Raw genomic sequence first — 14102 nt, forward strand, 5'->3', positions numbered from 1 at the left:
CTCATTCTGAGCACTGTGATGAGCCTCTGATGAGCTCAGATTTCTTTAAAAGAGAAAGGGGATGATGAGTACAAATAAAACAAACACAAAACAGAAGTATGTAACTGGAAAAATGCTGATGTCCCTTTCAGCCAAGTCTGGAAAAAAAAGAAAACAAAGAGCAGGGGGTATAAAAATTCACTGCTATGGCAGCTAATGTAACCTTAAGCTCTCATAAAATACAAGTAAAGCAGTGGGTGGTCTCAGACCACAAGAGAATTTCCTATGACATCTAACACTGCCAAATATCTGATTCTTCCCAACTTCTATTTTGCTTCTATGGTTCCTGGTGAGAATCATTTTTAAACCAGACAGGATAAACAAATAATGTTAGGAGCCTACTGACCCTCCAAAGAGACAGCGATCATAAACACAGCTGCTTTAAATGAGTGTAAGTATCCAGAAGAAGAATTAGACACAAGGGGGTAGATGGAACGTGCATCAATACTATGCATCACCATGGCTCACTACTAGAAACAAGCTGTAATAAAAAAGCCTGATCTGGGTGGAAATTCAAGACTTACTACTAAAGGAGTAGATCAATGGAATGCCATAAACAGGACATGGTATGAATTTAGAAAGGCGATGGATAAGATACCTCAGAATCCTCTCACAGGTATATTGGAGAGAAGTGACTGAAGGACAGTTCTATTAAGTGGCTTCAATGTTGGTAGAAATACCATGCATAAAGACTGCTACTTTTAAACTTATACTAAACTGAAGAGAGGTTCTCTAAGGATATACTGTGGTGTGTTGAATTCCAGTTATAAAAAACATGTTTATTAAATCTAAATTAAGTGATGCAGAGGAGAGAAGTTAATATACTGGAAAACCAACTGAAGAGTAAAAAAGATCTGGATAGATGATAAATATAGGTTAAAACAAATAAGATTAAATGCAATAGGAATAATTTAAATTTAATCAATTATTTTACAAGTACTGGATACGAGAACCATGGCTTCACAAGTCACTGAAAAGAAATTACCTGAAAGTTTTAATTTTGTATCCACTCAATGTGAGCCAATACCATTATACAGCTCAGAAAAACTTGTTCTGTATTAAGGTAGGTCTTAGATCAAAAATAAGGAGTTATTAATTTCATTGTATTATGTTTTAAGTAGCTGCTGTTTTATTTTCATGACATACGTACTCTTTGTGGAATATTAGAAAACTTAGATAGACAAAAAGAAAATAAAGATCACCCATAATTCCATTACTCAAAAATGAATACTATTTACATTTTGGTGTTTATTATTCCAGATTTCTTAACGCACATTCTAAATGTTCATACACACTTATTTTCTCGTAAAAAAACAGGGTCGTAACACTAATGCTATTTTGTAACCTGTTTGGTTTTTTGTTTAATCAACAGTGCATCAAGTTCCTGTATATTCTATATTGGTCAAATCATTTTGCCCATTTCTGCTCACCACAGTTTAAGAGATTCTTTACAAAACTGGAGATATACAAATAAGGAAAAAGATAGTGAAAGTATGAAAATATAAGCTTACCTATATCTATTGCCACATGAGAAAAGGTTTCTGGAAAAGATAGTACTTTCATTAAAAAAAAAAGACTTATAAAATAATATAGCTAAAATGTATGCATCTGAGGAATTATCCTGGCAGGTGAATTAGATTACTTTATATTGACTCATATAGCCAAATTAGTACCAATTGCTGGAAATTACAAGGAAGTGGATTTCAACTCAATAAAAGGAGTTTTTGTGTTTTTTTTAATAATTAGAGCTGTCAAAAAAATGGAATGGATCTGGTCATTGGAGAGTTTAACAGGGCTTCAATAACTAACTGGTAAAGGTTGTTAGAGGTAATTCCTCTAGGTAAGAAGTTAGATTAAAAGACCTCGTTCTATTTGAAAATTCTGTAATTCTAATGGAAAGCTTACTACTGAAATTTATTCCCCATTCAATATGAAACAAATTCTTGGTAATCAAGACCTTCAGAAATAGAGTCAAGTGCTTAAGAGCTGCATGAGAAATAATAACAGTAATGAGGAACACCAGGGTGCTAAATCCTTTGCACTCACATCATTATATTTCATTCAGTCCTTACAACAACCCTATATGGTAGGTACTGTTACTCTTCCCATTTTATAGAATAGAACAGTGAGGCTTAGAGAGATTTTCGTATTTATTCAAGGTCATTCTTACTTCTTCTGAAAATTGCAGTGTCACCCAAGCACACTTGATTCCCCGTCGTATACCTACTGCTCACCTAGTAGGTAATATGTAAATAGAAGCATCTTCAGAAAAGTTCTTTTCTAGTAATGCCTCAAAGGGCAGTCATGAGATTTTAATTAGAAAAAAAATTAAGAATTTCTAAATTTTTATTCATCACAAAAAAAAGGGTTCAGATTAGACTATGTAAACCTAATACCTTTAACTTTTGTGAATAAAACAGATTCAATGAATAAGACAACACACACAGTAAAGCAAATTTCAATCACAACTTCAAATCTTTGCCATTCCTAATTATGTGACCTTGGGCAAATTCTTAATCTTCCTATCTCTTCAATCCTTCACCTGTTGAAATTAGGATCAACCACTTAAGGCTCATATAGGAACTCAATGAGATGATACATATAAAAATTTAGCACAGGAGCTGACACTATTATTACATAACACAAGTAGTAATCAAGGGAAGGGGAAATGTGAAAGAACTGAAAAGAAAACCTAGTCCATAATTGATTCCAAAATATTTAAAAATTTCAAAGTGTCATTATGTTTGGAGGGGAAGGGGTTACATTTCCCATCACCCTGTAAATAAATTTCTGATGGCAATCACTTGTGAAATAAGGTAACAATTAACAAAATTGTGCCTTATTAGGAATTTCATATAGTCAAAGGATCACCCAAAGAATCCAAATTCAACTCTCATTTTCTTCAAAGATATTATTTCAGTTGTTTATTCAGTATAAGTAGATAAATGTAAGTTTAAAGGTTATTGGCTTTGATTCTGACTTTTATAATGTAGTTCAATCTACTCCAAGGAACATGTTTTTTAGTTTTATTGTTTTTTATGTTCATTCTTGTTGTAGAGCTACTATTACTACCTAAAACCAACAAGAGAGAAAACATCTCATTCAGTAAGTACATATGGGTCACAGTTTCGACATTTGATTTAATGTCTACCAACATTAAATAGTTGGTATTATATTTCTAAAATTTGACATCTATTGTTTTTCTAAAATGACACAAATGAGAAAGTATTTAAAAGATGCTTGTCTTTCAATTCTCTCACAAAGGTAGGTTTTTTAAAATACCATTTATCTTACTCAAAATTAAAGTTTTCACTGTTCTCAAAGACTTCTTTAGTGTTTTGCCAAAGGAACTATTTTAGAAACCTCTTTCAGGATGTAGGTTTCCAACCATAATCATTTTTATAATTGATATGATCCACTGGCACTTAAAACTGAAATCAGATAAATTGCTTTTGTATAAATTACCTGTGATTAAGGGAGCTATAATCTGAAATATGTGCACACTGTCTATTTGTGTTAGAAAGTACAAGGGAGCACACACATATGAATCACCACTTCCAGGACCTACTAAAAAAAAAGTCCCATAAATATTTATTGCTCTGAAGTGAACTTCATTCCAATAAAATATCACCGTCAACAAGAATAGATGATGACATATGGAGCTTTTTAAAATCCCATCAACTATTTTCCAACTAAATTCATTTCACCAAAATACAAATGTTTTCATTTTCCCGATAAGCGAGGTCTGTAATTAATTGCACTGTCTGACCACTACAACACATGAGAATCTATGTAAAGAACACAATTTTATCATCCAAAAGTTTGTATTAAGCACCGGTCAAGAGTAGCACAAAACAGTTTTTAAAAAACAAGAAAATCACTTGGACTTTTAAAAATTTTTACAAGTACAGCTGGATTGCCTAAGAGATGTTTTCGGGTGAAGATATGAAGGATGACTGATGCCTCCAAAAATATCCAGGGTAAAGTGAATAGTCATAATTTTGGAAACCTAAGAGCTTTCCTTGAATTTTAGCTGGTGAATATTCTTCAGGCTTCCTCCCTTCCAACTGATTTCATTTGTCCATCAGTTCAACTTCTAAATTCAGTTTCTCAAGTATGCAAATCAGCCCTATTTCTAGGGTACTGCCTGCATAAAGACCTTGACATTTTTTTTTAAATGTCATCTTAGATTCTCCAAGCAGTATTAGTCAAACCTGCAACATCTTCATGTTAAAAGGCCTCTACTATATGCTATATTCCATGTACACTATTCCAATCCCGACCTGGCATCCTTCACCCTGAGAAATAACACCCAAGTTTCACTCATCTACGTCCAGGTAAATGAAAGTACTGCTGGAGCTGCCTGACCTGCCTCAAGTTTTACACACACCCTGCACTAATGACATCTCATCAGAAGGTGCACAGCACAGCAAATGCCTTCTGCAAAAGAGGACAGCAGCAACCGAAGGCTGTGGCTTTTGCAAGGTAATTGCATGCACGTAACAGCTTCTCTGCCAATTTCATTTATACAGACGAAAAACAGGCTGGGTTCTAAGCTGAAATCTGTAATAACCATTGATGGAAAGCGGGCGGGTTGTGGAGGGGGGGGGCGCTTATTTTCTTCCAGCAACATTAGTACATGTACAAGTTCTGCACCACAGCTCAGAGAAAAGTAGCTACTGACGCATTGATGGAAAGGCTATTTTAAAATTACTCAAAGAATCTAAGGCATCAGGCTGACTGAGAGGCTCATGCCTCCTCTCCATACACACAGTCTGTTTTCACACCTAATTTAAGAATGAATCGCTGGCAGCCGCCAGGTGCAATAACCGAGAGGAGGAGGACGCATCCATCACAATGCCTAAAGAGGTATGCCAGCCCGGCGCTGCTGCCCGTCTTACCTTAGCAGATTAGACAGGGGCAGGGGTCCGGATCCACCGCCCAGGATGCCTCCTTTTCTGCCAGACAGGAGTTTCTCCACGAGAGCCACATTTCCAGTGCGAGCAGCTTCCAGCAGCTCCTGGTCCTTCCCCATAGTCTCTCAACGACTCTCTCGCAGAGTCCTTTCCCCTCGGGGTCCTCCTCCCCGCCCACCCCCGCTCCCCCAAATCCCGGGCCCTTCCCGCCCCACCCTTAAATAATGCAAGAGCTTCAGCACGAAGGGATCCCTCAGCCCCGAGCCGGGAACACCACTCTCTCGTCCTCTCCGGGGCGCAGCTTTTACAATGGGGATCAGACCATGTCTTGGAAGAGGGGCTGGCCGCGCTGGGAGCCGCGACGCGCCCCCACAGCCACTCCCCTGGATTCCCGAGGCCTCGCTCCTGCGGGCGGGGCGGGCGGGGCGGGGGCCCGGGGTGCTTCTGAGGAGGATGGTGAGGACTGAGGAGGGAGGAGGAGGCGGCGGCCGCCCTCCCTGCAGCTCGAGCGCAGCGAACTGCAGGCGGCGGCCCTCGCGCCTGGCGCCCGGGCCCCGCTCTCCCCAGCGCGCGCGGCGGCCGGGCGGCGGGGAACGCGGCCCGCAGAGCTGCGGCTCCGGCGCCGGGGCCGCCGCCGAGGCCGCCGCCGAGGCAGGCGGGTGCGGACGGGCCGCGGAAGGCGGCGGCGGCGGGGCGCGGGCAGGCGGGCGGAGGGCGCCCGGAACCCGCGGCGGCTGCGAGGCCTGGCCCGCGGGCGGCGGGCGCGGGGGGCGTGCGCGCGCGGCAGGTGCGGCCCGTGCCGGGGGCGGGGCGCCGGGCGGAGCCGGTCCCCCTCCTGCAGTCTCCCTGGGGGAGGTTAACCGTGTGACGGCCGGAGCTCTGCGGGAGAATCCTCCGTGCCGGGCCCGGGACGTGGTGGTGCCGGGCGGGGACCTGCTTGGGGCCCGGCCAGCTTGGCTGGCGTTTCGCCCTCCGCTTACCTGCCCGGTACAACTGAGGTCCGCCCTCGGTTAGAAAGCAGAGGCTTGTTTCATCCTAATTTCTGAGGCCCGGGTCACTGAACAGTTTGTGACTGACTGCTCCCAGTTTTTCTAGGGACCTTCATCAGCCCCATATTTCATTTGGGCTTTGGGGGTCGTAAAATAGCAGGAAAAGGGCTCTAATTGAAAATTTCTCCTCATCCACACTGGGAAAAATATAAATGGAATGGATTAGAGACCCACTTTAATCTGCATATATATCAATAGCGATTCACTCTGCGTGGTTGGCTTGATTTTGTTAGACGCTGTCCTTGGCCACGGTGGAGAACACGCGTTTGTTTTCTTCTGAAACTTCTGGGCCACCTTGTGCTTTGCCTTGTCCTTGGAATAGACTTCATAAATGTTAACTTGTTGATGATCGATTGAGAGGACAGGGACGAAACAGGCACCTTCCTCACAACAACCCAGTGAACTGGATGTTACTACAGTATATCCATTCTGGAAACGAGGACATCGTGACTCAAGGGGTTAATTAAATTTCTCAAGACACGGCACACAGTGACTGACTGAACTCTACCCCAGAACTGACTCACTGCAGAGCACGTGGTCTTCCCATACACCTTATTGCCTCCATGAAAAAATAAAATGAACTGGCTAATTATCACAGACACTGGTGAGCAGTTATTTACTATGTATCAGGCACTATGCTAAGTGCTTTCCATAGGTTATCTCAACCATCAAAACAATCCCACGAGATAGGTACCATTTTTATCCCTATTTTACAGATGAGCAAGCTGATTAGCCCAATAACATGCGCCTACAAATTAACTGAGCCACTGTCAAATCTAGGGCTTTCTGCTATAGGCAGAGATTTTAAGTAAATGACAGAAAAACATATGAGGCATTCACAGATAAGTAATAACAAAGTGTATTTTTAAAAATTTAAATGGAATTCAGTGATCTGGAATGTCATTTGTATGGTTGACGGTATTTGATAAATTATGGTTACTAACAGGAGGTTTCCATAGATTTTGAGCTAATGTTGTTTTTGTTAGTTGTGTTTTGTTTTAGAGTCTGTTTTATGTGACAATAATATGATTACTGACATAAGACTAGCAGGCCAGTTAAGAAAACAAGAGTTAGAGTCATTGAATTCATTTTGAAAATGCCTTAAGAATTCCTTCTTCCACTTTCCTAATGTTGCTACCTAAGCAAATAACACCTTTCCCAGAATATATCATGTATTCAATTGGTCAGAACTAAAAATCACTCTCAGTTTTCACAACATTTAATCAGAGCTGACTGAGTGGCTGGGAGGTTCCTGAGTCATTATCAGAATCAACCCCTAATGGGAGAACCATTAGTAATGATTTATTCTCAGAAACAGTTCCACAGTTCCAGGCATTCTAGTGGTATATGATACTCAAAGTCAGTTTTTTCAACTTTGAACTCTCTGTTTATAATTACATCAGTGCTTCTTGTTGAAGAGGATAAAAGCTTGGCTGCAAGGGAACTAACATGCAAATTAAAAATGAAAACATTCTTCTAAAAATCTGAAGAGACCAAAAAAAAAAAGGTATTTTTTTAAACATCCAAATTTCAAGATATTTTGCATGTTTGTGTAGTGGAAAGGGCCAGAAAATCTTGACAATTATCTTCTGTACCAATCCAGCCTGTCTGGCTGGATCTTAGTTTGCACATATGTAAAATAAGGAAAGTATATCTGATGGCCTCCACTGGACTTTCCAGCCCTTACATCCTATGACTATGGTAAAATATGGTCTTAGTCCATTAAGTTACATACATAATGGAAGCTAGAAATCAAGTATGGGAATAGATTTGGGATACATTTCTATTCTGTTTCTAATTACAAAAATTAAAATATATTGTCTATTCTCCAGTTTTTTTCTAAGTGAATCTTTTTTTAATCAAAATCTATCTTTATTCTCAATGGATGTTATTAATAATAGTAGCAAACATATTTTGTATAAGAAATTATACTATATTCTTTACTTTTTCTATTTACATATATATCATACTGTGTATATATGCACATTATATATTTTGTGTATATATCATTGTGTATATTATTTGCAGGCATATCTTAATTTATTGCATTTCATCAGACACTGCCATTTTTAAAAACAGAGTTTGTGACCACCCTGTATTGAGCAAGGCTATCAGCAACATTTTTCCTGTAGCACTTACTAACTTCAGGTCTCTATCACATTTTGGTAACTCTCACAATATATCAGACTTTCTCATTCTTATATTTGTTATGTGGATCTATGATCAGTGATTACAACTTGTTGAGCGCTCAGATGATGGTTAGCATTTTTTAGTAATAAAGTATTTTAAAGTTAGGTATGTATTTTTTTTAAACAAAATGCTATTGCACACATAGAGACTACAGTATTGTATAAACATAACTTTTATGTGCACTGGGAAATCAGAAAATTCATTTGGCTCACTTTATTACAGGTGTCTGGAACTAAACCCACAATATATCCCAGATATGCAGTATGTTATTTATATATATAACACACGTATGTGTTATAAGTACACACACACACACACACCAATCAGGATTAACTGAGACGAAAGCATCTAGTATCATTCCTGGTACATAATAACAGAATATGCAATATATACATATATAAATAATATGTATATTTAGATATTATAATTCCTGAAGAACGTCTGAATGCCCTATTCTATATTTTGATTTACACAGATCTAATTCTGTATACTTTTTGGCAAGTTGAGAATTAGTCTTCCAATATACACATATTCAAGTCACTCCTTGGAGTAGGTTAATAAAAGAAGGTACTAGGGGTTGAGACTAGTAAAGGGAGGTAAAGCAAAAGCCAAAGCAGATATAGAAGTGTTTGTGTCAAAGCAGGCATAGAAATGTTTGTACACATACACAAAGTAAATTGAAGGAACATGAATCCAGATCAATCTTAGAACTATATACCAAAGTCTGCTTGCAGTGAGGAAGACAGAAAGATGATGTCTTATATAGCCTGTAGCATGAAGTTACCAACTGAGCCAAGATAGCATAACCCAGTGATTGAGGGAGTGGGTTTGGAAAGTACCTACTTTTTCCATCTTGTGCTCTGCCTTACTGTCCATAATTGGGGCTATAATAGGCTGTGGGACAGAAGTCAACAGCTCCAGGTTACAGAATATGAAGATATTAGACATCTGCATAGAAGATGAAGTTCTTGACGTCTGGATTTCATGTAAGTTTGTCTCTTCATGACTACCTGGCACAAACTCTGCCCTTCATCATCTTCCTGAGGCAAGTGAGACACCAAGCATATCATGATGTTTGCCATCTTTCTGAATTTATGGTCATGAGTGTTGAAAGCCATGGATGGCAATCACCCATCTTCTCCAGGTTCCAACCAACTGAGAATAGATACATGAAACCAAATGAGCATCTCATTAGATTATTATCTTTATTACTGGGTCAGATAAGTATCAAATATCCCACAAAGTGCAGGGATCTATACTAAAACTTTAGATTGAAAATAAGACTAGGACCTATCTCTCTGTAAATGTGCACCTTAAGACCTGACTGTGGAGAAAACTAGATCTGCAAAAATTCCTTCATATACCTAGCCAGACTAAAGTGTGTCTCACATATGGGGTTAGAGGACTGGAAAGAATGACAGGTTTCCAGGGCTGCCTTTGGAAAACATTCTGAGACAGGTCCTAATCAAAGTACGCGCATCATTGTGGAAGCAGAGGAAAGCCCACTGCCCTCTTAGTGATCCATGATACAGCCACAGCAAGAGAGAAAGCAAGCCAGAATTGAGTTTGTGTCTTGTTTTGAAAGCAAGGTAATCCCACCACTGGTAAAGTGGTTCCAATGGTTATGAGGGAGGAAAGAAACTGAAAGTGTTTACTGGAACACAACTCCCTCTTGGAAAGAGGAACAGAAGCTTCTTCTCCTCTAGGGAAAGTTGATAAGGAAGAATGAGTGTTCCCCCAAGATCATCACATCACACAATATTCCATCATCATCCTGATGACTGTGTCATGAATTCCCTGCTCTCTCGGAGCCACTCTGCCTAGGTACCACTACCTTTGAAAGTCTCTGTGCCCCCAGGTGACCCAGCACACAGTCCAGTGAAAAATGTAGCCTTGTCTTCACTTCAAACAGTTTTTCTCACTGAGAGAAGTGCCCTGAAATTCCAATAAATTTTCACCATTTATTCTCATTTTCCACTGAGAAAAAAAGCTAGCATCCTGATAAACCTATTACACAATCTCTCAGAGGGGTGGTTAAGAAGACACAAGTACGCACTATCCACTTTTGGCTTCTTAACAAATCTTCCACAAGGGCTAATCCCAAGCTACCTTCTTTTTACGCCCCATCCTCTACTTCTACAACAGGGGTTACAAACTTTTCCTGTAAAGGGCCAGATAGTAAATATTTGCAACCTTGTGGGCCACACAGTCTCTGTCACACTACTCAACTCTTCCACTGTAGCATGGAAATATCTATAGGCAATATTCCAACAAATGAGTGTAGCTGTGAGCGAATGAAACTTTATTTATGGATACTTAAATTTGAGTTGAGTATAATTTCCATATGTCACAAAATATTCTTCTTTAGATTTTTTTTTCAACCATTTAAAAATGTAAAACCTATTCTTAGTTTACTGGCCATATAGGCTGCAAGTAGGATTTGGCCTGTGAGTCAGGAGCTTACAGATTTAGGAGTAACTTATTCTAAAGCCCCACTGGGGGATACTACTTTGCTTGGCCTGAGTGTTCAGAGAGCGGAGGTGGGACTGGAGGCTGGAATCAAACTGTCCCCTCTAAGGCAGCCAAATATGCCAGCCTGGGCAGGCAGAAACCCTCTCCAACTGTAAATCCTAATTCTTTCTTTAAGAAAGACCCTTTCTCAGGATCTCCATCAAGGTCATTTTACTAAGTTTTTTTGTATCCCATGGGTGTGCCCAGTCTGTAACTCAAAGGAGGGCCCCACAGAGCTGAATCTCTGCCTGTGAGGAGAGGGCAGATGCTGGCATCTCTGCCCCCTGAGCAGAGGCCCCTCAGGGCTGAGGTCCAGCCCTCTTAGGAGGGGCACCAAGTGGTTGGTGCTGGTGTGTTTGAGGGAAAGCATAAGACAGTTCTACATATTAGAGAAACTTCGCACTGGATTCAACTGCTACTTCTGGAACAAACTACTGCTGCCAGGTTGAAGAAGTCGCTGGAAGCAGCACAGTCTCCCTCTGGTGCTCCCTCTTGGTGGACCATCACCTGGAACCAGGTGGCAAAAGAGTAACATGGTTGGTAAGAGCCTGAAAAAACATTACATGAAAATGGGTTTAAAGTTAGGAGACATTAGAGCAATAAATGGTATGACTGCACCTTGAAAATCAGGTCAAGCTCATTTCAGCTCTTCCCACCATCATCACTGACTTCACGACCAACATCCTACTTACTTCTGAGAATTCCTGGTTTCCTATCCCCCCTCCTTAGACTCCTGGTCTTCTGTCTCCACTCCTGAAAATGCATGGACCATTTGGCTTCTGCAACCTGCTCTAGTCTAGTGGAGAATTCTACCCGTTACTAGGTCTCGTGAAAAATCCAATCATTTTCCAAAAGTCTGAAGAGCGACACATTGTTTCTCACAGAATTTCACTGACCGCCTGCTCAGCCTTTTGCTCACCTCTTCAGTCAGAGCTTTGTCACACTCTGTCACTGTCCAAAGGCTTCTGAATCCAACAGTTGACTCTCTCTGTCAACAGAGTTCCCTGAGAATTATAGTCCAGTTATAGACCAATACATTCCAACTGTTTTTCTATGGGGAACATCCTCCCTGGATTTCGATGAATGATATTTTCATTATTTCATTACATCTATAAGGAACTAACAGGCATCTCCCTGAAACTTCAGAGAAAGATTTGTTAAAAGTATTGTGTGAATGGGGAATGGATAGAGAGTGGGAATTACTTTTACAGTGTCCATATAAGCATTTTATTAGGAAATTAGAAGAAGATAGGGTCAGATTGTCAACCCAGTGCCATTTTTAATCTCATTGTATGAGAGTCATATCTATTATGTGTAACCAGTACCACGTTATACAGAACAACATTAGAAAGCCTATCTAGACACTTTTTCTCCAAATGATGCAAGCATAAAACCATAACAGAATCTCATTTTTATTACTCATCAATTGCTGGTATAATGAAAATATGGGGAATATTCTGTTTATATTAAATAACATCATTTGTATTCATTTCAAATTTCTCTGCATTACTACGGTTTCACAATTAAAAATAAAATAAAAAATTAGATGATTTTTTAAATTAGAGTACATTTTGCTCCCACTTTTCCAAACTCTGATGTAAGAGTAGTCTACTTATAATTGAAACCAGAAGAGAAACAGCAAGAGAGAGGGCAGGATAGAAGCAGTGGACTTAATGTTCATTAATTTCTACTAGTGTGTAATTAAATGTTTATCGTGCTTTTTCTCTCTTCTTCAGCTGCGAGGGAGGTATTGAGAGGAAGGAAGGAATGGATGGTAGTTGGGAGATTTATGATCTGTTTTTACCAGTGGAACTCTCTGAATACATCATCTCACAGTCACTTTGAGGTGTCATTTTGCTGCTTATGCTAAAGAATCAGGAAATTAAGAAGTAATGTCAGGGAATTGTGTTAAGAAGTTAAATTATATATACTGATCCACATTAAGAAAGTATAATTTGATAACATGCTAATAATTTATTAGATTTTAAAAATGAAACAAATTGCTTGCCAATTAATTCTGAATAACTAATTCTAACATGAAGGAAGAAGATTTGTCTGAGGACTATGTTCTGGATTTTTTTAAATAAAAAGAACACTGTGTATAGTACAATTGAGTGATATTACAGTCATTACCTCAAATATTTTTATTGACTTACAAGTCACATACAGAAAATAATGCCTTCCATTTGGTTAGGAATAAGTCTGGAAACAGAACAAAAAATTGGCAAAAAAGGAATTGGCTCTTTTGGGTGATAGGCCAGCATATGGCAAGTATGTTTCAACAGAGACAAGTTTTACATTACTCTTTGTAGAAAAAAAAAAACAGTTCATTCTTACGCAGTAAGACCCTAAAAATTGCAAAATGCCAACAGAGATGGAGATTGTGAGCTCCTAAATTCTCTTGACCTTCCTTTGCCTGCAGGACTAGTCCTTTTTCTCCTACCTGAGAAGATTAATCTCCCTTTCCTGAGGGAGTTACCTTGCAAAAGCCTGCACATTTTTCTCAGAACCTATATCCAATACTTTTTACTGCTTCTGGACTTATAACCAGACTCAAGTCCCAGCAGGCCCCGATAAAAATTGCAACCCATATGCACACAAAAAGAAATGAAAGAGTTTGCCAATTCATACTGACACAAACATGGGCAGCATAAATGAGAATGGGTCCTAAGTGTTAGATGAAGTTGGAAGTGATAATATTATGGATACAACCCACTGGAATCCTAGCATTATGCACATGTCTTTGATTAGAGCTCACATATTGAGTAAGTGTCAGGCTTTATTTATCTACTGAACAGGACAGGTAGCAGAAGTTCAAGGTATCCAGGATTTGCAGAGTGACAGCTTGCTTTGGCATTCCTGTACCTCCTTGAGTTCCATGTTTCATTCTATTTTAGGACTTCATATATTTTTCAACTTATAGATAGCTAGACATAGATAGATAGATCTTGCTTTCATATTCATATATATGAGAACAATTTGCTCTTTCAGTTGGAAAAGTGTGGTAGATAGCAATATGACCACCAGCTCTTCCCATCCCAATGTGCCAACAGCTTGTTCACAACTTTGCTGCTCCTCCCAATTCACCACAACTTGAATCTACGCTTGGCCACATGATTAAACTTATCAAATGGTATATTAGCAAAGGTGTAACAAGCAGAGATTTAAAAAGTGCTGGAATATTTGGGCTTGGCCTCTCTTGCTGCTGAGAACCCTGATACTTGATTTAGCTTATTGGAGAGACCATGCCAAAGAGAACCCATGCACCCAGACAACAGCCAATGAACCAACCGCCAGACATATTAATCCAACCCAGACCATTCAGGCCCAGCTGAGCCACCATTTGACTGTAGCTACATGAATGAGCCCCAGTAAAACCAGCAGAACTTTCCATTTG

At 39.6% G+C, this 14102-nt stretch overlaps 1 protein-coding gene across 14 annotated transcripts in view; it reads right to left on the reverse strand.

The window, feature by feature from the left end:
• The window catches only part of ANKS1B (ankyrin repeat and sterile alpha motif domain containing 1B), a 995298-nt gene extending 990154 nt beyond the window's left edge, over positions 1 to 5144 (reverse strand). For 6 of the 14 annotated variants that reach the window (XM_073213675.1, XM_073213671.1, XM_073213670.1 and 3 more), the window contains exon 1: positions 4941 to 5137. In XM_073213675.1, the coding sequence (XP_073069776.1) occupies positions 4941 to 5074 (134 nt within the window). In that variant the 5' untranslated portion in view covers positions 5075 to 5137. Of the gene's footprint in view, positions 1 to 4940 lie in introns of all 14 variants that reach the window. The other 8 variants (XM_073213674.1, XM_073213669.1, XM_073213668.1 and 5 more) reach the window with 3 other exon arrangements.
• Positions 5145 to 14102: the final 8958 nt, after the last annotated feature.

Source organism: Manis javanica, chromosome 10 (genome assembly GCF_040802235.1).
Source record: "Manis javanica isolate MJ-LG chromosome 10, MJ_LKY, whole genome shotgun sequence".
Taxonomy (NCBI): Eukaryota; Metazoa; Chordata; class Mammalia; order Pholidota; family Manidae; genus Manis; species Manis javanica.